Raw genomic sequence first — 27,454 nt, 5'->3', positions numbered from 1 at the left:
TAGTTAATGTAATAGTGAAAATAATCCTCTCCTATCCGAAAATAGATCACAGCTATTTGTTTGCGACACCATTGAATACCGAGAGTATTCTAAATTGCAAAGTGTTATTACTGAAAATTACCGCTCTTGAAAGAAGTGAATCAGGATAGAGATTTGAGGGCATAACTTTAGATGCGGCACAAAACGGTTACAGAATTACTGTGTACAGTAGAAAGTGGCAAGAGAATAACTTCACAATATTTCAAGATAACAGGAAGCAGTGCTATTTTTCTAGAAAAAAGAGGTGCCAGAACTCACAACCAACACCTCCCTCGTTCTCTTAGAATGGGAATGGCACATACCTGAGAGGCTGACAGACCCTGACGGGAAGTCGTATTCTTGTAATATTTTTTTTTTTTTAATGACCAGTTGCTTACTGTGTTTGGATAATCAGCTCAATTGAGAATTGGCCGTCCTTGCACCCAGATTCCTAGACCTGAAGAAAGGAGTGATCTGGGATAACTAAGAATATGCATTGCTTCTAAAGTGGAGTTTTGTAAGGAATGTTCAAAGTATGGCAGCTTCTGCCTCACAGGGCCTCTGCCATGGGAGCATATTCACCCAGGGCTTTTCCAGCTGCACTGGCTCCCAGTGGAGTACAAGGTCAGATTTAAGGTGCTAGTTTTAACCTTTAAAGCCCTTCACGGCCTAGGACCCTCGTACCTATGGGACCGCCTCTCCCAGTATGCCCCACAGAGGACCTTAAGGTCCATAAATAGCAACACCATAGAGGTCCCGGGCCCTAAGGAAGTTAGATTAGCCTCAACCAGAGCCAGGGCCTTTTCGACACTGGCTCCAGCCTGGTGGAACGCTCTGTCTCATGAGACCAGGGCCCTGCAGGATCTGATTTCTTTCCGCAGGGCCTGTAAGACAGAGTCGTTCCACCTGGCCTTTGGCTTAGAATCAGTTTGATTCCCTCTCCCTCTTTCTTTTTTTCCTTTCTCCTCCTGTGAAGAGACTGCATTTTAATATTTCAATGTTGTATTTAATCTTGTTTTTAAAGTTGTATTTTAACTTGTTTTTATTATTGGTTGTTAGCCGCCCTGAGCCCAGTCTTGGCTGGGAAGGGCAGGGTATAAATAAAATTTATTATTGTTATAGATCTCTGCCATCCATACAAACAACGTTGTCACAGGTGGTGCAAAACAACGTCCACTGGGTCTGTGTATTGTAGCTAGCAAGATAACAGTAATAAGAATTGCTAATGATAAGACACCTGAATACTAGCTAGCATTGCGATTGACACACTCTAAAGAAACGATGCGTTCTGATCTGGTCTGCCAATGTCTGTCAGCAGTTAGGTTAGCTATGCACACTCAGTGCTCTAATGTTGCATGCATGGAGATGATGGTTATATCCAGCCACTCTGGGAGGCTTCTGCATATGTTCTACTAAGTGAGCTAATGAACCTCTTTGGACACTATAAAACGAGCTAAGCTTTTGGTATTAACACTTTTATCTTCTCCCTCCCTCCCCGCCCTTTCAAGCCTGTTATGTTTCGTGGCGAAGTGCGCTTGAACGTAGAAGAAAAAAAGACCAGAGCTGCTCGTGAAAGGGAGACCCGAGGTGGCGGCGATGACCGCAGAGATATCCGGCGCAACGACCGAGGTCCAGGGGGTCCACGTGGCATTGTGGGTGGTGGAATGATGCGAGACCGCGATGGAAGAGGGCCTCCTCTAAGGGGTGGCATGGCCCACAAACTTGGCTCCGGAAGAGGAACTGGGCAGATGGAAGGCCGGTTCACAGGTCAACGTCGTTGAAGACCCAAATGTTGGCAGGCAGTCTTGGCAGTGATACATTATTCGTCGTGTTTGCATTCTTGTTAATTTTCTGGCTTTGGAATGTAACACAGCCTTTTTGATCATTTCTTTGATGTGAGAAACATCCTTTGGTTACCAGTTAAATTGAGGTGGACGTTCTTTCCCCAATTTCACAAAGAAGTCACACTGTTAACGTATAACTTAAACTTGGAGATTAAGGACTGAGAAATGACCATTTAAACTTTCTGCAGCAGCAACTTTAAAAAAAAAAAGGACAAGGGCGTGCCTAATTTGAGTTAAGGTCCTTTCAGTAAAACAAAAACAAAAAAAGCACCCTCCTGCTACACATTTTGTGTAAGTGTTACTGTTTCTGCCTATTACTGTTGGAAACGCAACTAGTGCAATCTTTGCAATTGGAGAAGCTTACCCTTTTCCCCCCTTATAGAACACTTGGCTCCAAAAAACTCACGTTTTTATGAACTCAAAAGCGCACTAATGGGTATTTGACTCCTTTTACGTTGACATCTGCTGAAAGCAGCAAGGAAAAAGTAGCTTGTGAAACGATGCAGGCATCTGCTCTGCTTTGCTCTGACCAATATATGTACACACACACAAACCTTAACGAGACTACAAGTATGTTCCAGAAGGAAACCATTTAGCTGTAAACACAGATGTAAAAACTTCAAAAATCATAGTCCTGAATACGAAACAAGTTTTTTTTTTTTTAAAGGATTTAATGAGCTCCCCCGCCTTTCTCCAGAACAGGGATGGCTAACCGCTCAACACACTCCTTCTCCCCTTTCCCCTTTCTGTAAGCAGTGTACAGTGAAAAATTGTCTCTACTGTATTGAGGTCTCTGGTAATGTAATAAGCATGATGGTGCCTTCTATTAAATACATCATTCCAGTGTTGCTGGTGATTTTGTACAGTATAGTGGTATGAATGGCTGTGCTGCAAAACTTTTAACAGCTGTAAAAAAAAATGTTTATAAAATCATTGTATAAAAATTGCAGTATCTTTAAATCGGTAAAGGTTACTGGAATATTATTTGCCTAGCTCTGCAGTTGACATGTTTCTGAAGCCTTTGAAGGAGGGAGGAAAGAAATGGCTGCATTTTTAACAGAAATGGAGTTGTGAAAGCGTGTGTGCATTCTTGCATAGACAAGTCCAAGGTTAATCAAGCACGTACCTTTGTTTCAAGTATACTTCGGATAAGCATATTTAACATAAAACTTGTTACACTCAAGGATACTGCAATTTTCACAGGGCAGGAGAATAGCTCAAAGTAATTGCTATTTCTGGGTTTTGAACTGTCGTCACCCATTTTGCACAACCTCGAAGCGACTTTGATGCCCACACGGCTCAGATTTTTACATGGAGGGAGGACCTCCTCTTGTGTATTTGGATTTTTTTTTTTAGAGCGTCTTGAATTTTGGTGAGAGGTTTGCTGTTTCCAGGTTCCTGTTTGCATAGATCGCACATTCCAGAAAACTGCAAATGTAGCAAAACGATGCTCCCCCGGCTTCACGCTGGACAGCTCAGTAAGCCTCGGGATTACTCTTGAGGAGGGGAGGCAAAAATATGTGACCACTCAGAGCTGCTCTAAGCATGGAAGACCTCACTTGTTTTAATGTAACAGAAATGCCTAATGCAAGGAGCATTTGGTTAAAAGTGACCATTTGTTGTTTCCTATGAATGTGGAAAATCTTGCCTGTGTGTTAAGGGGGAGGGGGAGTGAGTTTGCATCATTTTCTCCCCCCCCCCAATAATAATAATAATAATAATTGAGGTCTTCCATGTTTGACGGTAAGTCTTGCACTATTTTCATACACTTTCTGGGACACATTTCTCTCTTTCCATGGTTATATTTGGGGGTGTGTTTTGTGTTGAACTGTTTCATTTTCAGATGATGCCTGGAAAATGTACTTGAATGCCTCACCACAAAAACATAAACCTTTAAGATGAAAGCCTTTCTTTAAACTGCTCTTCTCAGCAAGCGGTTTGCTTACCAGTGTTTTGTGTTCCTTGACTTTTATTTTGTTTTTTAGTGCTATGGTATTGCCCTGCGATCTTTAAAAAAAAAACTCTTAAAAGGCAAATGGCACTGGAGAAATAATCAGAAAAATACGTAACTGACAATTAGAGGAGCTACTGAGCCATTCAGCTATCCGGCCGGCTTCTTTAAATGCCATGAATTAACAATATTGGAAGCATACACAGAAGTTTACATGGTGACTGTTCGCCTATTGTACTGTGGACTCATAGTGTTCTTGTCCCTCCTTTCAATAACTGTACCTCTAGAAGAAAAAAGCAACAGATCTCCTTTGACCTGTTATAAACTGCTGATTTGTTGACAATGGGGTAGTATTGCTATTATTGCAGTCCTATTTCAACAAACTTGCTTTAACCATCTTTTGGCTTTAGTAGGTATGCAAGACAGTGGACTACCATCTTTATTGCTGTAATGTGTTGAGCATTATATGCTAGTAGAATCTAGTTTAATTGTTGCAGGTGGAAAGTATTTACTTTTTAAGTTTCCATTTTTGAATGTGTTTTGACTAAACATACCAATAAACTACTGATGTCTGCAGCATTCATCAATGGTCCCGAATTCTCTTGTCAGTGGAATTGGTGTTCCTCCGTGGCAGTTAACTACATGGAAAGGCAATCGTGCCGGTGTTGTTGATCCCAGAATTGCTGTTAATCTGATAATTTAACTAGCAGTGGATTCTGCGCCTTGCAACAACTTGCATCTTAAGCTGTCAATCTGCATGTCAAAATTCTTTGTGTTGTAGCTGCTGTGAAAATATATGCACGTTGACCCAGTTGTAATTGTCCATCACGCATGCTGAACCCATGGCCCTTTCTAAACCTACTAGATCTTTTATGCCAGCAGAAGATCAGAGTCTTTATTTTAAGTCACTAAGCAGAATTTATCAGACGACAAGGGACGCAGGTGGCGCTGTGGGTTAAACCACAGAGCCTAGGACTTGCAGATCTGAAGATCGGCGGTTCGAATCCCCGCAATGGGGTGAGCTCTCGTTGCTCGGTCCCTGCTCCTGCCAACCTAGCAGTTCAAAAGCACGTCCAAGTCCAAGTAGATAAATAGGTACCGCTCTGGCGGAAAGGTAAACGGCGTTTCCATGCGCTGCTCTGGTTTGGCAGAAGCAGCTTAGTCATGTTGGCCACATAACCTGGAAGCTGTACGCCGCCTCCCTCGGCCAATAAAGTGAGATGAGCGCTGCAACCCCAGAGTCGGTCATGACTGGACCTAATGGTCAGGGGTTCCTTTACCTTTACCTATCAGATCACATGTACTGCACTATCTATTTCCTTTGCTGTTGAATTCTCTTGTTCTCGCTCTCCCAAGGCGAAGGCTATTCTTCCACCGCTGCTGCTTCACCGTAAGCCTGTCACTTATGGAAAAGTTGAAATTTTCAAACTGAATTTGTATATTCTATCTTGAGGTCCGGTTCATGCAGGCAGCTGATGAAGAGATGAAACTATCCCTGGACTGTACCACTCAGTGGCGTTTTGATGCACGTGTGGGCAACTCAAGACTTGACAGCTCACAGACCTTAAGACAGCATGAAAAATTGTTTTGTTGTACCTGTACCATGGTCTCCCGAGACAGATGCCAGCAACACTTTGACTTCTATTTGTCACAAGCGGCTAGTTCAGCAGACAGCTGGTTATTTTGCGCAGTGATGATAAAAGTCTTGCATTCCAGCAGAAGGCCCATGACTTGGTGCATGGCGAAGGTCCCATGTTCAGTGCCCAATCTGTTTGAAACCTTGGAGCTGTTGCCAGTTAAAGGTAAAGGGACCCCTGACCATTAGGCCCAATCATGGCCGACTCTGGGGTTGCGGTACTTATTTTGCTTTACTGGCCAAGAGAGCCGGCGTTCAGCGTCTGGGTCATGTGGCCAGCATGACTAAGCCACTTCTGGTGAACCAGAGCAGCACATGGAAATGCCTTTTACCTTCCCGCCGGAGCTGTACCTATTTACTTGCACTTTGACGTGCTTTTGAACTGCTAGGTGGGCAGGAGCAGGGACTGAGCAATGGGAGCTCACCCCTTCGCGGGGATTCGAACCGCCAACCTTCTGATCTGCAAGGCCTACGCTCTGTGGTTTAACCCACAGCCAGGAGCTGAGATTGTGGTTTAACCCACAACTGGGAGCTGAGATTGGGAAACAGCCCAGTCAGCCTACCCAGATTTGCTTTTGTTGAGGTGCTCGAGGCCTTTTCAGACACAGAAAGGAATACAGCTGTCCAGTATCAGCCCCTGAGATTGGCAGGAAGTATAAAGCCCCTAAATTAGCCAGGCCTTGTATAAATAAAGGTAAAGGGACCACTGACCATTAGGTCCAGTCGTGGTCGACTCTGGGGTTGAAGAGCTCATCTCGCTCTATAGGCCGAGGGAGCCGGCGTTCAGCGCCTGGGTCATGTGGCCAGCATGACTAAGCCACTTCTGGTGAACCAGAGCAGCGCATGGAAATACCGTTTACCTTCCCGCTGGAGCTGTACCTATTTACTTGCACTTTGACGTGCTTTTGAACTGCTAGGTTGGCAGGAGCAGGGACCGAGCAACGGGATCTCACCCCGTCGCGAGGATTCGAACAGCCGACCTTCTGATCAGCAAGCCCTAGGCTCTGTGGTTTAACCCACAGCCAGTTAGGTGAGACTAGAGCCCAGGTGGCCCATTAGTCTGACTTGTACAAGTCAATGTGTGTTCACTGCAGCTCTCTTGTGAGTCATTCATAGATTCTGCATTTCTCTGGCTGAAAGCAACAAGATCTCTGGATGTAGAGATCTCTGGATGCTAGGCTGGCTAAGCCCCTCCAGCTTTCTTCAGCAACAAAGCAGAAGAGCTTGCTTATTGCATTTATATCCCACCTTCAAGGAGTACATAGTTCACCTTCCTCCTCCGTTAATCCCAACGAGAGCCCTGTGAGGTAGGTTAAAAGGCTGCAGCTGGCGCAATGTGTCACTCCGTGCGTTTCATGCCTTAGTGGGGATTTGAACCCTGATCTCCCGGGTCCTAGTCCAGGGGTCAGCAAACTTTTTCAGCTGTGGGCTGGTCCACTGTCCTTCAGACCTTGTGGTAGGCTGGAGTATATTGGGGGGGGGGATCCAGTGTACCTTGGGTTACATACGCTTCAGGTTACAGACTCTGGTAACCCAGAAATAGTTTCTCAGGTTAAGAACTTTGCTTCAGGATAAGCACAGAAATTGTGCTCTGGCGGTGCGGCAGCAGTGAGAGGCCCCATTAGCTAAAGTGGTCCTTCAGGTCAAGAACAGTTTCAGGTTCTTAAACCTGAAACGAACTAATTAATCCAGAACGAATTAAGTACTTAACCCGAGGTACCACTGTAATGAATTCCTGTGCCCCACAAATAGCCCAGAGATGCATTTTAAATAAAAGCACACATTCCACTCATGTAAAAACACCAGGCAGGCCCCACAAATAACCCAGAGATGCATTTTAAATAAAAGGACACATTCTACTCATGTAAAAACACACTGATTCCTGGTCCGCCCACGGGCCAGATTGAGAAGGCGATTGGGCCGCATCCGGCCCCTGGGGCCTTAGGTTGCCTACCCCTGTCCTAGTCCAACACTAGCCACCACACCGCACTGCCTTCCAGGCGTACTCCTGCAATGGGGCAACTGTTTAAATCAAGTAGGTAAATATGGGGAAAGCAAAATGTCGCTTAGAGAAGGATCTGAAATATTTTCCTTGAAGTTTGAATTTCCTTTACTGTGGACTGTTTTGTTTGATGATTTATTGTCTTGTAAACCACTTTGTGAAGTGAGAGCTGGACCATAAAGAAGGCTGATCGCCGAAGAATTGATGCTTTTGAATTATGGTGCTGGAGGAGACTCTGGAGAGTCCCATGGACTGCAAGAAGATCAAACCTCTCCATACTGAAGGAAATCAACCCTGAGTGCTCACTGGAAGGACAGATTGTGAAGCTGAGGCTCCAGTACTTTGGCCACCTCATGAGAAGAGAAGACTCCCTGGAGAAGACCCTGATGTTGGGAAAGATGGGAGGGCACAAGGAGAAGGGGGCGACAGAGGACAAGATGGTTGGATAGTGTTTTCGAGGTTACCTGCATGAGTTTGACCAAACTGCGGGAGGCAGTGGAGGACAGAGGTGCCTGGCGTTCTCTGGTCCATGGGGTCACGAAGAGTCAGACACAACTAAACGACTAAACAACAACAACAAACCACTTTAAGATTCCCCCCCCCTTTATAATGCAGTATTGAAATGAAATGAAAAATAAAAATAAATCTCATGGTTGGGTGGGGGAATGGTGCCTAGACATTCTGTTGTGGCAGCCATAACCCGGGTTTAAGGTGCTATTTGGCGATTAGCTTATATATATATGAGTCAGATCTAGTTCAGTATTATCCACATGGAGTAGCAGTGGCTGTCCAGGATTTCACACAGGGTTTTCTTCCAGCTTTGCAGTGCTTTTCTTTCGTACACTGAGACCCAAGTGGATTTTGCTAGCAGGAATGGAAATAATCGAGAACCTACCGTTTTCTGTAGTGGGCAGCTGTACAGTCTAGCGCTTCTAACTTCCATCACCCGCCTCCTGTCTTCTGCCAGTTGACATTCCTCAACATACGCTGACTTCTCATCCTTCAGCTTCTTGGGGAAAAGCCCATAAACCCATTACCAAAGAGAATTTAACATCCATTTTGGTAATGGTTTTTTTTCTTTTTCGAGTCAACCATTTTCCTGTCAATATCGGAGCCACAGTGGGCCAGGGCTATTAACCAGCAGGTTGCTGCTTGGAGCAGCATTTCATCATTGCTTGGGGTCCCTTCGAACTCTATAATTCTATAATCTTAGGTCTTTTATTTTCTAGGTACTGCAACTCAAAGGTTCAACAAAACAGCTCAACCTGTAGAGCAGGGGTAGGCAACCTAAGGCCCGAGGGCCGGATGCGGCCCAATCGCCTTTTAAATCCAGCCCGCAGATGGTCCGGGAATCAGTGTGTTTTTACATGAGCAGAATGTGTCCTTTTATTTAAAATGCATCTCTGGGTTATTTGTGGGGCCTGCCTGGTGTTTTCACATGAGTAGAATGTGTTCTTTTATTTAAAATGCATCTCTGGGTTATTTGTGGGGCCTGCCTGGTGTTTTTACATGAGTAGAATGTGGGCTTTTATTTAAAATGCATCTCGGGGTTAATTGTGCGGCATAGGAAATCGTGTTTGGTTTTCTTTCAAAATATAGTCCGGCCCCCCACAAGGTCTGAGGGACAGTGGACCGGCCCCCTGCTGAAAAAGGTTGCTGATCCCTGCTGTAGAGCATGAGAATCTTAATCTCAGTGTGATTGGTTGGAGTCCCATGGGCAAATAATTCCTGCATTGCAGGGGGTTGGCCTAGATGACCCTCGGGGTCCCTTCTAATTCTGCGATTCTATAATCCTATGCTTTAGACGAGCAGCAAGCCTTGCCTACTGCCACCTATCAAACAGTGGGCACCATAGAATTATAGCATCGTAGAGCCGGAAGGGATCCCAAGGGTCATCTAGTCCAGGCCCCTGCAATGCAGGCATCTCAAGGAAAGCATCCCTGACAGACAACCATCCAACCTCTGCTTAAAAACCTCCTGGGAAGGGGAAGAGCCCATCACCTCCCGAGGGAGACGGTTCCACAGTCAAAGGGCACTCGCCGCCAGAACGTTCTCTCCGATGTCCTCAGTGAATAGTTAAACGGCGGAACTCGCTGCTGCTGGAGGCAGCGACGACTGTTGTTGTTGTTTAGTCGTGTTCGACTCTTCGTGGCCCCATGGACCAGAGCACGCCAGGCACTCCTGTCTTCCACTGCCTCCCGCAGTTTGGTCAAACTCATGCTGGTAGCTTTGAAAGCACTGTCCAACCATCTCATCCTCTGTTGTCCCCTTCTCCTTGTGCCCTCCATCTTTCCCAACATCAGGGTCTTTTCCAGGGAGTCTTCTCTTCTCATGAGGTGGCCAAAGTATTGGAGCCTCAGCTTCAGGATCTGTCCTTCCAGTGAGCACTCAGGGCTGATTTCCTTCAGAATGGATCAGTTTGATCTTCTTGCAGTCCATGGGACTCTCAAGAGTCTCCTCCAGCACCATAATTCAAAAGCATCAGTTCTTCGGCAATCAGCCTTCTTTATGGTCCAGCTCTCACTTCCATACATCACTACTTTCGAAAACCATAGCTTTAACTATACGGACCCTTGTTGGCAAGGTGATGTCTCTGCTTTTTAAGATGCAGTCTAGGTTTGTCATTGCTTTCCTCCCAAGAAGCAGGCGTCTTTTAATTTCGTGGCTGCTGTCACCATCTGCAGTGATCATGGAGCCCAATAAAATAAAATCTCTCACTGCCTCCATTTCTTCCCCTTCTATTTGCCAGGAGGTGATGGGACCAGTGGCCATGAGCTTCGAGTTTTTTTGATGTTGAGCTTCAGACCATATTTTGCGCTCTCCTCTTTCACCCTCATTAAAAGGGTCCACTACCAAAGTCACTGGGAGTTCCGTCGGAGGCTGTGCGGCGTGATGCAGGCATGCAACAGCGCCGTGTCCATTGCGGGGAGGGCCCCTCACTCCCGCACAGGCTGGCAGCAGCAAGGTGGGGTGGGGCTCTAGCCTGGCCTTTGGCTTGGAGCCAATTTGATTCCCTCCCCCTCTTTCTTTTCCTTTCTCCTCCTGCGATGAGGCTACATTTTAATATTTTAATGCTTCAATATTTTAATGTTGCATTTTAATTTTGTTTTTAAGTTGTATTCATTCAACTTATTTTTATCATTGCTTGTTAGCCGCCCTGAGCTCGGCCTTGGCTGGGGAGGGCGGGGTAAAAATAAAAATTATTATTATTATTAACCCCCACCACCTGCAGCTGCTGCAGGAGCCGCAGCCCCTTGTCACGCGCGCGCGCCCCCGCCCAACCTTCCACCGGCGGCGTGTGCTGGGTGCGCGCGCGCGCGAGAGAGAGAACGTGTTGTGCAAGCGGCAGGCTGGCCGTTGCCCCTGGTTACCGCCCGGGCCCCGACGTTCCATTCGCGCGCCGCCCGCCCCCGCGCGCTGCTGCAGCTGCAAAACAAGTCCCTGCGCCGTCGGAGGGCGCGCTGCTGGCGGGGGCACGGCGGAGAGGGCTCGCCCCGGCTCGTGGAGGGCGGCAGGTGAGTGGCAGGTGCCAACTCCGGGATCCCCGGTGCTGCGTTTGCTTTTCAAGGAGGAGGTGCGGGCACCCACCTTCCAGGAGCCGCAGCAAAGGTATTTTTTGGGGGCCCCGCGACCGTGGGTGCCCGGAGCCGTGGGTGCCATGCAAGGTGCACGGCCCTGGCACCGACCTCTGTGGGTGCCCGGCCCCTTCATGGGGAATTTTGTGGGTGCTCGGGCACCCAGGGAGTCGGCACCTATGTTCGACAGTATGCCAGTCTGTGCCACCCCGGAGTGTGCCTCCCTTCCTCGCACGTCGGATCCGCTGCCAGGAGAGCCTCCTGCCATCTCTGCCCTGCCTCTGTTTCCCCCAGGATCGGGCGCAAGGGGGCTGGATCGCCCCTTGGATGCGCTGCCCCAAAAGCCAATTGGCAGAGGCCGGCTAAGGCAGGTTCTACAGGGGCAGCAGATTCTGGCATAAATCTTGGAATGGGTCCCAGGGGTCATCTAGCTCAACCCCCCTGCAATGTGGGGTTTGAACCCACAGCCCTGAGATTCAGTCTCCCGTTATACCGACTGAGTTATTTTCGCAGTAGCTTCCTTCCATCTTTGTTCCTCATTCCTTCCCTCACCCCTTTTTCCTGGTGAGGAGCAGGGGGGCTCTTTTGTGGTTCCCCTCAGGCGCCAAAATGTCTTGGGCCGGTCCTGGGTCCTGGGTCCAGGGGCAGGTGATGAGTGGAAGATGCAATGGTAGAGAGAAGGGACAAACAGGGAACCGCAGGCAACAGTAGCAGCTCTTAAGGTGGCCGGCTGAAAAAGAGAACCGGTCACGTACAACCTGTAAGATTTGTGTACAGTGGTACCTCGGGTTAAGAACTTAATTCGTTCCGGAGGTCCGTTCTTAACCTGAAACTGTTCTTAACCTGCAGCACCACTTTATTGATTGTGATTTTATGTAAACTGTGTTACTTTTATTGTTGTTAGCTGCTCTGAGCCCAGCTTTGGCTGAGGAGGGCGGGATATAAATAAAAAATTATTATTATTATTATTATTATTATTACCGTTGAGTACCCCCAGAAAAAAAGCACAGCCGATTACTAAATTTTATGCACTGTGTTCTAACGTCTAAGCTTCTTTGAAGGGGGTTGGAAAGCAGCTCATATAAATATTTTTTATTTTATTTTATGAAGGATTTGCCGGTTAGCTGCTGCAAGGTGGTACTGTGTGTTCGTTCTGTCTCGTAGTGTTGTTGGAAAGTGGGAAGAAGGATTGGAGATGCACCCATCTGCTTGTTTAGTTACAGCTTTTTCCATACACACCTGCTGCATTGCTGTTTTAATAGTAAGTATGAACCATGTGTTTCTAGTTATTTGATAAAAACAAAGAAATGCAATATGGTATTTGGAACTGTGTGTGAAAGAACAATAGAGATAATAATACAATGAGTGTAATCGGAAGTTAAATGTATTTATTCTTTCTTTTTGATTCTTTTCATTATTGATTTCTTTTTTCCTTTTCCTTTTTTCTTCATGATTTTCTTCTCTTCTCACTTTTTCTTTTTTTCTCTCCCTCTTTTTTCTCTTCCCCTCTTCCCTTTGGTCTCTTTTCTTTCTTACCTGCTAAGAAAGAGACAAAGTTAAATATGAAAAGTTGACTAATTCGAAGCAAACAGTTTGTTAACTATTGTTAAAGATGGTCCGCCATAGCGAATAGCGAATTGATGTGTTAGTTATTGTTGATGTATTGTTATTGTCGAATCTTAAAGAAAATTTATTAATTAAAGAAAAAGAAAAAGCGTTCCTCTTGCGATGGAAGCGTACTGGAGACTATCCCAGTTGGTTGCCTGAATTAAATTTCTGGTTACTGGAGACAACTTTTGGACTGTGTTTTTCAAACATCCTGTTGCGTGTTGAGGACCCCCAAGACACTCCTGAATAAAAACACATTCACACATCATTTTTGTTTTGGTTTTTGGCATAATTTTGGCCACAACTTTATTGAATTACAGTAAGTGAGTGGTTGCTTAGGTATTGGTTAGTGACTATCTGTTCCCACATAGAGGTAGGAACAGAACTGACAACCACACCTGTGCGGAAGTCAGTAAGGGTAAGCAATTTTGGGGAGAGAATAAAGCTGGGTGCCAGGCCCTCACCTCTCCCCAAATGCTCCCAGGGGCTCTTGCGTGGCCCAGCTCCGTGCCAGGGGTTCGGACAAGAGCATGGCAAGCCCCTGGATTCCTTTTCCGGAATCCCCTTGCAGTAGCAGCACTGGAGGGGCAGGCACAGCCAACCACATCCCCTCTACCAACCAAAATTAACCAATGCCTAACAGCAACCTTACAAGTTGTGACAATTTGCTATGCAGTAGGCAAAACCCAAATGGCAGCAGCCAAATGGTAAAATTCCTACCGGGCCCCTGCTCCAAAGCAGAAGACCCCATGACAGGCATAGCAAAGGTCAGTGCGAACAAAAGCTAAATAAAGAGAGGGAGGGTGGGTAATCCGATGTGTGCAGCGAAAAGAAGAAGCTCAACGCTGCACACAGGGACTTATATAGCACCCCCATCAATCAAATTAAATTGCAACCATCATAGAATCATAGAGTTGGAAGAGACCACAAGGGCCATCGAGTCCAACCCCCTGCCAAGCAGGAAACACCATCAGAGCACTCCTGACATATGGTTGTCAAGCCTCTGTTTAAAGACCTCCAAAGAAGGAGACTCCCCCACACTCCTTGGCAGCAAATTCCACTGTCAAACAGCTCTTACTGTCAGGAAGTTCTTCCTAATGTTTAGGTGGAATCTTCTTTCTTGTAGTTTGGATCCATTGCTCCGTGTCCGCTTCTCTGGAGCAGCAGAAAACAACCTTTCTCCCTCCTCTGTGTGATTTCCCCCAGCAACATTGGAGGTGCCCAATCAAATTTGTGGCTATCCAAACTAACCCGCCCAGCAACCGGGAATGTCATGGTTGCTCCCACCACGACACGTGCTCTCCATGAAGGAGAACCCACTTTGTGGCGCGCAAGGCAGGCTGCGAAGCCAAGTTTGTGCTCCTGGTAACTAGACTGCCATGGAGAAGACACCCTCTGTCTTCAGCGTGAATGTCAAGCTGAAATGCCTCATTAAAAAAAGGATAACGAGCAGCTTCGTCGTGCACACGGTGACGCTGATTTCTCTCTCGTAGCCAAGCGACTCATCAGCTGCTTGAATCCAAATGGAAAAGTATGAGACCCTTGGGCTGGTGGGAGAAGGGAGCTATGGAATGGTGATGAAATGCCGGAACAAGGAGACCGGCAGAGTCGTTGCCGTCAAGAAGTTTCTGGAAAGCGAGGATGACAAAATGGTTAAAAAAATCGCCATGAGAGAAATCAAGCTTCTCAAGGTGAGCTTACTGCTGGGGATCTTCAGAGACGTGTAGATCTTTTCTTTAATGAGTATAAGCTTCCTGACTTCGGATAGTCATAGTCAAAAGTCAGGTTCGCGCAGAACAATTGCCAGTATCTAACTGCATTATATAACAGTAATGTCATATATGTTTTAAGAAACAAATATGATTCTAAATGGGACGCAGGTGGCGCTGTGGGTTAAACCACTGAGCCTAGGACTTGCTGATCAGAAGGTCGGTGGTTCGAATCCCCATGACGGGGTGAGCTCCTGTTGCTTGGTCCTTGCTCCTGCCAACCTAGCAGTTCGAAAGTACAAAGTGCAAGTAGATAAATAGGTACCGCTCTGGCGGGAAGGTAAACAGTGTTTCCGTGCGCAGCTCTGGTTCGCCAGAAGCGGCTTAGTCATGCTGGCCACATGACCCGGAAGCTGTACGCCGGCTCCCTCGGCCAATAAAGCGAGACGAGCGCAGCCACCCCAGAGTCGGCCACGCCTGGACCTAATGGTCAGGGGTCCCTTTACCTTTACCTTTACCTAACTGCATTATATAACAGTAATGTCATATATCTTTTAAGAAACAAATACGATTCTAATCCAGAATGCGGCAGCTAGACTGGTGACTGGGGGCGGCTGTCGAGACCACATAACACCAGTCTTGAAAGACCTACATTGGCTCCCAGTACGTTTCCGAGTACAATTCAAAGTGCTGGTGTTGACCTTTAAAGCCCTAAATGGCCTTGGCCCAGTATATCTGAAGGAGCGTCTCCACCCCCATCGTTCTACCCGGACGCTGAGGTCCAGCGCTGAGGGCCTTCTGGCGGTTCCTTCATTGCGAGAAGCAAAGTTACAGGGAACCAGGCAGAGGGCCTTCTCGGTAGTGGCACCTGCCCTGTGGAACGCCCTCCCATCAGATGTCAAAGCGTTCTGACATTCAGAAGACATCTTAAGGCAGCCCTGTTCAGGGAAGTTTTTAACGTGTGATATTTTACTGTATTTTTGGTTTCTATGGAATCCGCCCAGAGTGGCTGGGGAAACCCAGCCAGATGGGCAGGGTACAAATAAATAATAATAATAATAATAATAATAATAATAATAATAATAATAATAATGTTCTTGGCTTATAGCGTGTGGGTTTTCTGGGGAATACAAACCATCATAAGCTTTGGCCTGCATGCAGCACTAAAGCAAACTGCGGCTTAGTGCTGGGTAGCATGGTAGCAACAGAACCAGGGCAGGCGCCAAGTCGCCACAATTTTAGCTCTTGAGTACCCACACATTTGCTTGTTCGTGTTCAGCCACAGTATTGCTTAGCATTAAATTCAAAGAAGCCATTATGTTCTAAACATTTTTTTTGTTTTTTTTTAAAGATATTTATTAAAGTTTCAAAAAAGGTTACAAAATAAGAAAAAGAAGGGGGGGGAGAGAAAAAATACAAAGTACAGAAAAATAAAAAAACAGTTAAAAACAAGTCAATCTTTTCATGTCTTGTCTTTCATTTGCTTGTTTCCCTGACCTCCTCATACCTCCCTTTTTTTGTATTCCAGTTCAGTTAGTTAATTCAGCAAATCCTTTCCCTCCTTGTTTTTATCTTAATCCTTTACCTTGATGTATTATAACTTTGCATTCTCACCTAATAACAATCCATTTTTACATACTCCTTTATAACATTGCTGCTAAAACCACTTAACTTCATTCCGACATCATTCTAACATTCATTAATTTTGCAGTATTTATGTAAGTAGTCTTTAAATTTCTTCCAATCTTCTTCCACCGACTCTTCTCACTGGTCTCGAATTCTGCCAGTCATTTCCGCCAGTTCCATATAGTTTATGTTCTAAACATTGTTAGGCAAAGAGGGCTTCCCTCCGACAAATTCCCTAATACAAGTTAGGCGCCAGAACCAGGGCAGTTCTTAACTTTCAGCCTCTTCCGTCAATTACATTTAGCTGTATGTATCAAAGGTTGCAATTCTAGTACCGTGAAATAAACTATATGAGAGCTCTGTGGAACGCAGAGGGACTTGCTTCCAAGTAAACACGCACAGGATCAGGCTGCAAATATTATTCTCTATTTCCTTAGCGTTGTAGGTATTCAAGGGGCAATTATAGTGAGTGTTTTCAGACTCTCTGTCTTCTGTAGTTTTGTGACGCATTTGCTGTCTCCTGATAGCAATTAAGGCACGAGAACCTGGTGAACCTGCTGGAAGTCTGTAAGAAGAAGAAACGATGGTATCTGGTGTTTGAATTCGTGGACCACACCGTCCTTGATGATCTTGAGATGTTTCCAAATGGCCTGGATTACAACAGAGTTCGGAAATACTTATTTCAGATTATAAAAGGGATAGGATTTTGCCATAGTCATAATGTAAGTAAGCTGTTAATGTCTGCTTAGTTATTTGTGTTGCCGTGCTGTTTGTTCTTGGTCAAACACATCAGATTTATCGATTCAAGGATCTGAGCTTTTAGTTTCAAATATATGTCACAGTAAGGGACGCGGGTGGTGCTGTGGGTTAAACCACAGAGCCTAGGATTTGCCAATCAGAAGGTCGGCGGTTTGAATCCCTGCAACGGGGTGAGCTCCCGTTGCTTGGTCCCAGCTCCTGCCAACCTAGCAGTTTGAAAGCACATCAAAGTGCAAGTAGATAAATAGGTACCGCTCTGGCAGGAAGGTAAATGGCGTTTCCGTGCTCTGCTCTGGTTCGCCAGAAGCGGCTTAGTCATGCTGGCCACATGACCCGGAAGCTGTGCGCCGGCTCCCTTGGCCAGTAAAGCGAGATGAGCGCTGCAACCCCAGAGTCGGCCATGACTGGACCTAATGGTCAGGGGTCCCTTTACCTTTACCTTTACCTATATGTCACAGTAGTAAGAGTTAGTTCAAATTATCCAAGTTCATGGGAATTAACATTGCGACAAATCTGATTTTGAGTGTTAGCTGGGTAGAATGTTTGCTAGATGTGTCGATTCCATTTACTCAGAATACATTTGCTTTTGAATTTCTGAGAATTTAGGAATTTTGTGGTGTAATTTCAGGGTTTTCACTACAGTCTAGACTGATAACCTCAGTATAGAACAAACTGGGGTTCTTATATATCTTGCCATCTTTTTTGCCAAGGAAAAATGGTTTGGCCTCATAATTTAAGATGCAATATGACTTCAGCCTTATAGCACAACATGGATCCCTCTGGAAAATAGGCATGGATAATAGTATATGAATGTTTTTGCATGTAGATTTTATGCTCATGTAAGGTAACAGTTTTCATAGTCTCCTCTTCTTCAACATTCAAAGAATCTGCTTCTAGGATCAGGAACGCAGTGTTTTAAAAACACTCTGCATAATCGGGAAGCCTGAGAAACAATTTTTCTGATTGTGTGGAGAGAGCTTTAAGTGCAGGGAAATTCTGAAATTCTACTTCATTCCATACATGTTAACGGATAAAAAGGAATTGCTTCAGCTTTTTTGCCTTGTTGTAGCAAATTTATATTATGATCTTATTAGTGTGCTTCAATTTGCATTAATATATTTAAAGCATGGTGTGTGATGTGATATAGATGGAGGGTTTTTTGCCAGTAATTGCAAATCAACACTTGATGTTGCATTCATCAAATGATGAGTGTTTACATGTGGTCTATCCGGCCACCTTGGTGCTTAAGGGCAAAGAACCTGGGCTAATCTAAACACACATGTGCTGCTTTTTTTTTTAAGATCATACACCGAGATATTAAACCTGAGAATATATTGGTCTCCTATTCTGGAATTATCAAACTCTGCGATTTTGGATTTGCCCGAACTCTGGCAGCCCCTGGCGAAGCTTACACAGATTACGTGGCAACGCGATGGTATCGGGCTCCTGAGCTGCTTGTTGGAGATATCAAATATGGCAAGTAAGGAATCGTAGAATACGTTATTGGGTTTCCCCTACATTTTCAGGAATAGATCATTATTATTAATGACAACAGAAATGTTGCTGTTCAAGCTCAGGGGGTGATAAATTGCAGCCAAAGCAAGGTTTGGTCACTGGGGGGAGGCTTCTTTTGGCACCATCCTTGTAATTATTATTAATTACAATTAATTAATTACAAGTGGCCTCCCCAGCCACTCTGGGCGGCTCCCAACAGGATATTAAAAACAAAATAAAACATCAAACATTAAAAACTTCTTTAAACAGGGCTGCCTTCAGGTGTCTTCCAAAAGTCTAGTAGTTGTTTATTTTCTTGACATCTGGTGGGAGGGCGTTCTACAGGGCGGGCGGGCGGGCGCCACCACCGAGAAGGCCCACTGCCTAGTTCCCTGTAACCTCACTTCTCACAGTGACGGAACTGCCAGAAGGCCCTCGGAGCTGGACCTCAGTCTCCAGACTGAACGATGGGGGTGGAGATGCTCCTTCAGGTCTACTGGGTCGAGGCCATAATGAATATCCAGTCACAATCAGCTGCCTGTCATTGTTGTAAAACGTATTTTTGGTGGAGCTGTCTCTAAATATGGTGCCTGTTTTCCCTCCCCAGGGCTGTTGATGTGTGGGCCATTGGCTGCCTGGTAACAGAAATGCTTACTGGAGAGGCGCTTTTCCCTGGAGACTCGGATATTGACCAGTTGTATCATATTATGAAATGTTTGGGTGAGAAAGCATCCCTTGTTTTCCTCCTTGCAGCCAGCAGAGCTTTGGAACCTTCAAGCCGATAGCGAAAGCAGACGAAAGAGAACCTGAAATGCTTAGCATTGTTGGATGAGATTATGTTGATCAGTTCCTAAATCCTTCGTGGTCCTGGGTTGTTAATCCAGATGGCCCTTCTATGAGTTGACAGCAAGAGATTTTGCACGCCATTAAGGATAACACCTGGCTTGAGAGCAGTACATGTGAAAAGGATCTAGGAGTCTTGGTTGACCACAAACTTGACATGAGCTAACAGTGTGACGCAGCAGCTAAAAAAGCCAATGCAATTCTGGGCTGCATCAATAGGAGTATAGCATCTAGATCAAGGGAAGTAATAGTGCCACTGTATTCTGCTCTGGTCAGACCTCACCTGGAGTACTGTGTCCAGTTCTGGGCACCACAGTTCAAGAAGGACACTGACAAACTGGAACATGTCCAGAGGAGGGCAACCAAAAGGGTCAAAGGCCTGGAAACGATGCCTTATGAGGAACGGCTAAGGGAGCTGGGCATGTTTAGCCTGGAGAAGAGGAGGTTAAGGGGTGATATGATAGCCATGTTCAAATATATAAAAGGATGTCACATAGAGGAGGGAGAAAGGTTGTTTTCTGCTGCTCCAGAGAAGCGGACACGGAGCAATGGATCCAAACTACAAGAAAGAAGATTCCACCTAAACATTAGGAAGAACTTCCTGACAGTAAGAGCTGTTTGACAGTGGAATTTGCTGCCAAGGAGTGTGGTGGAGTCTCCTTCTTTGGAGGTTTTTAAGCAGAGGTTTGACAACCATATGTCAGGAGTGCTCTGATGGTGTTTCCTGCTTGGCAGGGGGTTGGACTCGATGGCCCTTGTGGTCTCTTCCAACTCTGTGATTCTATGATTCTATAGGTCTGATCCATGTAGCAAAACTGGATTATGATTAGTAATCATAATTCGTGATTAGGAGTAATTTATTATCAACAGCAACCTGTTTGTCTCCAGGACACACACAGTCGGTTTGCAGAATTAAAGAAAGCAAATAAAAGCTACACAGCTATCTTAAAACAAGGTAATTGGAAACAGTGGATTAAAACACCAGGTTCAAAGCCAAGTGCACGGAAGTAGCAGAAAACTCAGGGATCAAATAATTTGACTTAAGCTGTCTGAAATAAAACTGAGCAGTCTTATAAATGATTATTAATTCCAGGTAACTTAATCCCAAGGCACCAAGAGTTGTTCTACAAAAACCCTCTTTTTGCTGGAGTGCGGTTGCCTGAAGTCAAGGAACTCGAACCTCTTGAGAAACGATATCCCAAACTCTCTGTTGCCGTCATAGAATTTGCTAAGGTACGTGCCTTGCTGATTCCGTAGCTTTCCATTTTGTTCCTGTTGGCAAAGCCTTCTGTTTGCTTTCAGGAGCCAGCCCTTGATAATGAGTTAGGAAGATTGAGATCAGTGGGAACTTAACTGGGAGCTGAGATTGGGACACAGCCCAGTCAGCCTACCCAGATTTGCTTTTGTTGAGGTGCTCGAGGCCTTTTCAGACACAGAAAGGAATACAGCTGTCCAGTATCAGCCCCTGAGATTGGCAGGAAGTATAAAGCCCCTAAATTAGCCAGGCCTTGTATAAATAAAGGTAAAGGGACCACTGACCATTAGGTCCAGTCGTGACCTACTCTGGGGTTGCAGCGCTCATCTCGCTTTATTGGCGTACATGTGGTCAGCATGACTAAGCCGCTTCTGGCGAACCAGAGCAGCGCACGGAAATGCCGTTTACCTTCCTGCTGGGGCGGTACCTATTTATCTACTTTGACGTGCTTTCGAACTGCTAGGTTGGCAGGAGCTGGGACCGAGCAACGGGAGCTCACTCCATCGCGGGGATTCGAACCGCCGACCTTCTGATCGGCAAGTCCTAGGCTCTGTGGTTTAACCCACAGCGCCACCCACATCCCCTCGTATAAATACCTGAAGCCTAACCTGTCCTTGCCTGGTCAGCAGAGCAGTACCTCTCTGTTTGCTGCTCTCAAACTTCTGTCACGCATACGCACATTATAAGCTGTGATACGCATGTAACACACTATATATTCCAGTTATTTATTAGCTGCTTATCAGGGTCAAGTCCTCACAAAGCAGCGGAGAGACAGAAATAAAGCAACGGAACCTCAGGCAATGCATGAAGCACTGAATGAATGAAGACAAACCGGGGCATGACAGCTGCGGAATTAGATAGCCACAGTTCTTTAAGGAGAGGCAGTAGCAAAAAGTTGTGGTTTTAAGGCCCGAAAGGTCCTGAAGGAATGGAAACCCTGCAGGGCCACCACCAAGAAGGCCCCGTAATCTCATGTGCTTGTCAGCCTAACCAGTTTCACCAGTGGGCACATAATGTCGTATGTGTAGTTACGTCTCGGCCATAGAGTTTGTGACCGACAGTGAGACCCTAGCCTAGAGAAAGCTGCATTTTCTTTCTCTAAAAGTCAATGGTAAATCATTTCTCTCTCCTTCCTTCCTTCCTTCCTTCCTTCCTTCCTTCCTTGACTTAATAGACAGGACCCAGAAAGCTATTTTAAGCGTGCTTGAAGATGCTTAGTTGATTTTCCCCTTGCAGTGTCCTACAACCCCATAACATTGAAAACTGTTTTTAAAAGCCCTCACAATTCCAAACGTTGATTGTTATGTGGTATGGAGAGAGTAGCTATGGTTTGCCTTGCGGGTGCAGAACTACTTGTGTTGTTCTTTGGATCCCGGCAAATGTCAATGAAATTCAACCTTTGGGATTTTCCTTTCCCCCCCCTCCACTGTATTTACAAGAAAAATTTTGATCTCATGTTAGCAATGTCTGCAGACTGATCCGGACAAAAGACCATCCTGTACTGAGCTGCTGCAGTGTGATCTGTTCAACAAAGATTCCTTCACTGAAAGGTGTGTGGCTTTTCCTTGTTTAGCGGAGCTGGGCCTTAAAAGGAAACAGTACCGAGAATTTTTGGGCATTGCAGTCAGTTAAGGGTTTCCTATAACTCTGTCAGTGCCCATAATTCCTTGAGGGGAAGAAAGTGTTTCAGGTGGGCTTTAAATTTACTGTATTTTTCGCTCCATAAGACGCACCAGACCACAAGATGCACCTAGTTTTTGGAGGAGGAAAACAAGAAAAAAAATATTCTGAATCTGAGAAGCCAGAACAGCAAGGGGGATTGCTACACAGTGATCCCTCTTACTGTTCTGGCTTCTGGGATAGCTGCACAGCCTGCATTCACTCCATAAGATGCACACACATTTCCCCTTACTTTTTGGAGGGGAAAAGTGAGTTTTATAGAGCAAAAAATACGGTACATATTGGATCTCAGAGCCCATCTTGGGAAATGAAAGCTTTCCAGGGAAGAGGTGCAGAGAAAACGTTTAGTACTCTCTGGTTCTTCTTTGACTACTTCACTGCAAACCCCCACTCCCTGCTGTTGGAAGCGAACACAAATTTTGAAGTACCACTACCAGACTTAGGCCGGTTCCCTTTAAGGCAGGGGTCAGCAAACTTTTTCAGCAGGGGCCCGGTCCACTGTTCCTCAGACCTTGTGGGGGGCCGGACTATATATTTTTTTGGGGGGGTGAATGAATTCCTATGCCCCACAAATAACCCAGAGATGCATTTTAAATAAAAGCACACATTCTACTCATGTAAAAACACCAGGCAGGCCCCACAAATAACCCAGATATGTATTTAAATAAAAGGACACATTCTACTCATGTAAAAACATGCTGATTCCCGGGCTATCCGCGGGCCGGATTGAGAAGGCGATTGGGCTGGATCCGGCCCCCGGGCCTTAGTTTGCCTACCCATGCCATGGGTAGGCAGTGGGTTTTTACATGAGTAGAATGTGTGATTTCCCACATTGTCATTATTTTTGTTTTTAAAAAGCTACCATGGAAGTTGCTGTAGTTGAAATTTCTGAATCCCCGGCTCAAATTAACATCTTTTCACGTGATCCATATGAACTGAGGGGGGAAATGGAGAGAAGGGAAAAATGGGATATATCGTGTGAATTTTAAGTCCGCAGATTATATGCATGCTTCTAGTTCTGATCTCTTTTCCTGCCCCTCTTAAGATGCTGGAGTTATATTTCTCTTCTTCCTTTTTTATCTCCAAGGGTCGCTTTGGGTTTCTCTGTTCATTTACCTTACAAGTTTGTGGTGATGTTAAGGTTGGGGCAGAACATATTATCCAGAGTCCTTGTTGCAAGGGAGAGGATTCCAGTATAATAATAATATAATTTATTATTTATACCCTGCCCATCTGGCTGAGTTTCCCCAGCCAGTCTGGGCAGCTCCCAGCCAAATATTAAAAACACAATACAGCATTAAACATTAAAAACTTCCCTAAACAGGGCTGCCTTCAGTGTGTCCAGAATTTTGTCTACAGAGCAATTAATTTTAAAAAGGTTTCATTTTGTACATGTGCTCTTCTTCAAACACAAAAAATAAAGGTTCACCCAGGAACTTAAAGCAAAGATCCAGAAAGAAAGAGACCACCCTTTGCCCAAGAAATCGAAAATAAGTAGGAAAGACAAAGACGATTCCGGTGATGAAAAGAAAACGCTTGTAATCCAGGTTTGTGGAACTTGGTTTATTCTTCCGTATTCCTATCTGTAATGCCATGTTCTGAGTCAGACCATCTCCCCTGGTCTTGTCTCTGCTGATGAAGTTCTCAGTTAAAAGTTGCTGAGAATGGAGGAGAACAAGAAGGAATAATAATAATAATAATAATAATAATAATAATAATATAATTTATTATTTGTACCCTGCCCATCTGGCTGGGTTTCCCCAGCCACTCTGGGGGCTTCGACAGAGATAAAAAATACACTAAAATGTCACACATTAAAAACTTCCCTGAACAGGGCTGCCTTAAGATGTCTTTTGAATGTCAGGTAGTTGTTTATCGCTTTGACATCTGATGGGAGGGCGTTCCACAGGGCGGGCGCCACTACCAAGAAGGCCCTCTGCCTGGTTCCCTATAGCTTTGCTTCTTGCAGTGAGGGAACCCCCAGAAGGCTCTCAGCGCTGGACCTCAGCGTCCGGGCAGAACGATGGGGGTGGAGATGCTCCTTCAGGTATACTGGACCTAGGCCGTTTAGGGCTTTAAAGGTCAACACCAGCACTTTGAATTGTGCTCGGAAACGTACTGGGAGCCAGTCACCCAGTCACCAGTCTAGCTGCCGCATTCTGGATTAGTTGTAGTTTCCGGGTCACCTTCAAAGGTAGCCCCATGTAGAGCGCATTGCAGTAGTCCAAGCGGGAGATAACCAGAACATTCACCACTCTGGCGAGACAGTCTGCAGGCAGGTAGGGTCTCAGCCTGCGTACCAGATGGAGCTGGCAAACAGCTGCCCTGGACACAGAATTGACCTGCGCCTCCATGGACAGCTGTGAGTCCAAAATGACTCCCAGGCTGTGCACCTGGTCCTTCAGGGGCACAGTTACCCCATTCAGGACCAGGGAATCCTCCACACCTGTCTGCCTCCTGTACCCCCAAAACAGTACTTCTTAGGAGAGTTCCTGATTAGGAAGAAGAATTGTTGGTAATACCACTAGCAAATTCATGCCATGCAAGATAGATGTCAAAGAGCCAGCAGGCAGTAAATCACACTGTTCAAAGTTGGAATTAACTCTTAGTTAGCAAAAAGATTGTTATAAGAAACCCCCCCTGCTCTTTTTCCCTTATGGGGTATCCAAGAGCCCATATAGAGTCCTTAAGTAGGTTCCCTATTGGCAGGAGAAAATAACAGAGGCCAACCAGAGAATGTTGAGAAGCAAAGCAGCTAGTAAGCCTGATCTGTATTAAACTGTTGCAACAGGGTCCCCACTCACCACACACAGGAAGGTAGGGAACCCAGAACAAGGGTGTGCAAGCCCTTATATAGACTTTTGAAATTGCCCACCCTGTAGCCCAAGACCACCCCCCTAAAACATCATACATGCATCACAGAAGGAGGTTTTCTACAGCAGAAATCCTGTCTGTCAGGATACCTGATAATGGTCGCTGGTTGCATTACTTGGGCAGCTTGGCCGTTCTTTGGTGGTGGTTAATACTTTAGTTCAGGCATAGGCAAACTCAGCCCTCCAGATGTTTTGGGACTACAACGCCCATCATCCCTAGCTAACAGGACCAGGGGTCAGGGATGATGGGAATTGTAATCCCAAAACATCTGGAGGGTCAAGCTTGCCTATGCTTGCTTTAGTTCCTGAATGCAGGACACAGGCTCACCCTATTCATTCAAAAATATGCCCTAAAGACAGGATTTGCAAGCAAAAGACAGCAGGGAGGTTTTCCCATTTCCTTTCTCCTTGCAGAGAAATATTTGAGGTCAATTTGGGAGAATCAAAATGGCTTCAGGATTGCTCTCCTGTACTATTTCAGACACGTGGTTTATATACCGTATTTTTCGCTCTATAAGACGCACCAGACCACAAGACACATCTAGTTTTTGGAGGAGAAAAACAAGAAAAAAAATATTCTGAATCTCAGAAGCCAGAACAGCAAGAGGGATCGCTGCGCAGTGAAAGCAGCAATCCCTCTTGCTGTTCTGGCTTCTGGGATAGCTGCGCAGCCTGAATTAGCTCTATAAAACGCCCACACATTTCCCCTTACTTTTTAGGAGGGAAAAAGTGAGTCTTATAGAGCAAAAAATACGGTACTTCATCATTTTCATCATCGTCTTTCTATCTTAACAATACTCAAGGCGGTTTACAAGCTGAAGAAACAAAAAATGTGCATCTTATAACAATCTAATGCAATTCAAAAATGTGATAATGAAACAGAACTTTAAAATAAGCAACCTACATAAAAAGTAACATTATTATTTTATACTATTCTAATAATTGTTGAATATCAACATATAAAAGTTAAACAGAAATCCAACCAACGGTTACAATAAATAATTTCTAATTACGTATGTGTTTGCCTTGTACATTTATGAACGTTTAATTTATGTTTTGGACCTTAGAATTCTTATAGCAACACAATATCCGCAGACTTAGCTGTCAGGCCTGAGCAGCTTATCCCCAGTTATTCTGGACCCATGAATCAGTTACAGAGACTGAAATTCCCCTTCTCCCCAAAGTCACCTGTCCCCTCTTCTCCAGGGCTTTCCCCCAAGCCACCTGAAACTCATTTTTTTAACACTATAATTCTTGGATTTGAAACAGGACTTGGGCGTGGAATCCAAGCTGAAAGACTCCAAGCTGTTCAGAATGAAGTTGTCCAAGGTTGACCCCGAGAAATCGGACAGATCTTCAAATGCGAGTTTCCTGTATGAGAGTGGAGCTGGGCAGGTCAAGGCGATTCCCTCGACAACTTTGAAAGATTCCAGTAGCAGCCTGGATTATGTGAAAAATCCCGGCACGGTGATCCCTCCCATTACACAGAATTATTCCACCATATCCTCCAGCATTGGTGGAAACCCTGGTTTGGGGTCGAAACTGGGAATGCATAATTACAGGTAAAGTAAAATAACAAAGTACCTTTCAGGGCTCCCTGCTTCATTCGAGCATAGTTCTGGCGCTGTGTGTTGAGCATGCAGATGTCCTTGCATCTTGCCTAATTCAAGCTAAGAGCTACTTCACACATTACATTTATAATTATACAAGAATAATTACACTTTTTTAACCATGTACCGTATCTTTCGCTCTATAAGACGCACCTAGTTTTTGGAGGAGGAAAACAAGAAAAAAAATATTCTGAATCTCAGAAGCCAGAACAGCAAGAGGGATCGCTGTGCAGCGAAAGCAGCAATCCCTCTTGTTCTGGCTTCTGGGATAGCTGTGAGGCCTGCATTCACTCCATAAGACGCACACACATTTCCCCTTACTTTTTAGGAGGGAAAAAGTGAGTCTTATAGAGCAAAAAATACGGTAAATATTTTAACAAGAATAGTAGTGTTGGACAGTGGCGTAGCGTGGGAGGTGCAGGGGGGGCCGGCCGCACCGGGCACAACATCTGGGGGGGGGGCACGCTCGCACTCGTGAGGGGATCTATGGGGACCCTGCTCCGGGTTAGGGGGCGCAAATTACTTGCCTTGCCCCGGGTGTTGACAACCCACGCTATGCCACTGTGTTGGGATGCGTCTGGGGAGGTGGGGGCATTTGGCAGCAGCTGGGCGCACTCCGGTTCTCAGAACAGCATCAAAACTGTGACTCAAGCCTCAGAGACCATTAGAGACTGAGCACGCAAGCGAGCAAAGAAAATAACTCTTTGCAGCAGAAGTAGCGGACAGAGACATATGTAAGCATATTTACAAGCATTTATTCAGTGGGACGCGGGTGGCGCTGAGAGTTAAACCACAGAGCCTAGGACTTGCCGATCAGAAGGTTGTGGTTCGAATCCCTGCGACGGGGTGAGCTCCCGTTGCTTGGACCCTGCTCCTTCCAACCTAGCAGTTCGAAAGCACATCAAAGTGCAAGTAGATAAATAGGTACCGCTCCACGGGAAGGTAAATGGCGTTTCCATGCACTGCTCTGG

The 27,454-nt window shown here is 45.5% G+C and overlaps 2 protein-coding genes and 1 long non-coding RNA gene across 6 annotated transcripts in view; 2 read left to right on the top strand and 1 right to left on the bottom strand.

The window, feature by feature from the left end:
• G3BP2 (G3BP stress granule assembly factor 2) overlaps window positions 1-4,396 on the top strand; it is a 38,349-nt gene extending 33,953 nt beyond the window's left edge. For both annotated transcript variants that reach the window (XM_081884186.1, XM_081884185.1), the window contains one exon: window positions 1,527-4,396. In XM_081884186.1, coding sequence (XP_081740312.1) covers window positions 1,527-1,799 — 273 coding nt within the window. In that variant the 3' untranslated portion in view covers window positions 1,800-4,396. The remainder of the gene's footprint in view (window positions 1-1,526) is intronic.
• LOC309354402 overlaps window positions 1-27,454 on the bottom strand; it is a 146,839-nt gene that overhangs the window by 99,723 nt on the left and 19,662 nt on the right. The gene's annotated exons all lie outside the window — the stretch shown is intronic.
• Window positions 10,967-27,454, top strand: part of CDKL2 (cyclin dependent kinase like 2) — a 28,730-nt gene continuing 12,242 nt past the window's right edge. For 2 of the 3 annotated variants that reach the window (XM_081884120.1, XM_081884118.1), the window contains exons 1-10: window positions 10,967-11,060; window positions 12,137-12,287; window positions 14,128-14,325; window positions 16,497-16,691; window positions 18,030-18,208; window positions 18,830-18,942; window positions 20,159-20,298; window positions 21,782-21,870; window positions 23,424-23,547; window positions 26,143-26,435. In XM_081884120.1, coding sequence (XP_081740246.1) covers window positions 14,158-14,325; window positions 16,497-16,691; window positions 18,030-18,208; window positions 18,830-18,942; window positions 20,159-20,298; window positions 21,782-21,870; window positions 23,424-23,547; window positions 26,143-26,435 — 1,301 coding nt within the window. In that variant the 5' untranslated portion in view covers window positions 10,967-11,060; window positions 12,137-12,287; window positions 14,128-14,157. The remainder of the gene's footprint in view (window positions 11,061-12,136; window positions 12,288-14,127; window positions 14,326-16,496; window positions 16,692-18,029; window positions 18,209-18,829; window positions 18,943-20,158; window positions 20,299-21,781; window positions 21,871-23,423; window positions 23,548-26,142; window positions 26,436-27,454) is intronic. The other variant, XM_081884119.1, reaches the window with a different exon arrangement.

The sequence above is a fragment of the Podarcis melisellensis genome (assembly GCF_964234715.1).
Source record: "Podarcis melisellensis genome assembly, chromosome: 13".
Classification (NCBI taxonomy): Eukaryota; Metazoa; Chordata; class Lepidosauria; order Squamata; family Lacertidae; genus Podarcis; species Podarcis melisellensis.
The sequence above is the reverse complement of the archived record's forward strand: the minus strand, read 5'-3'. Positions and strand labels throughout refer to the sequence as shown.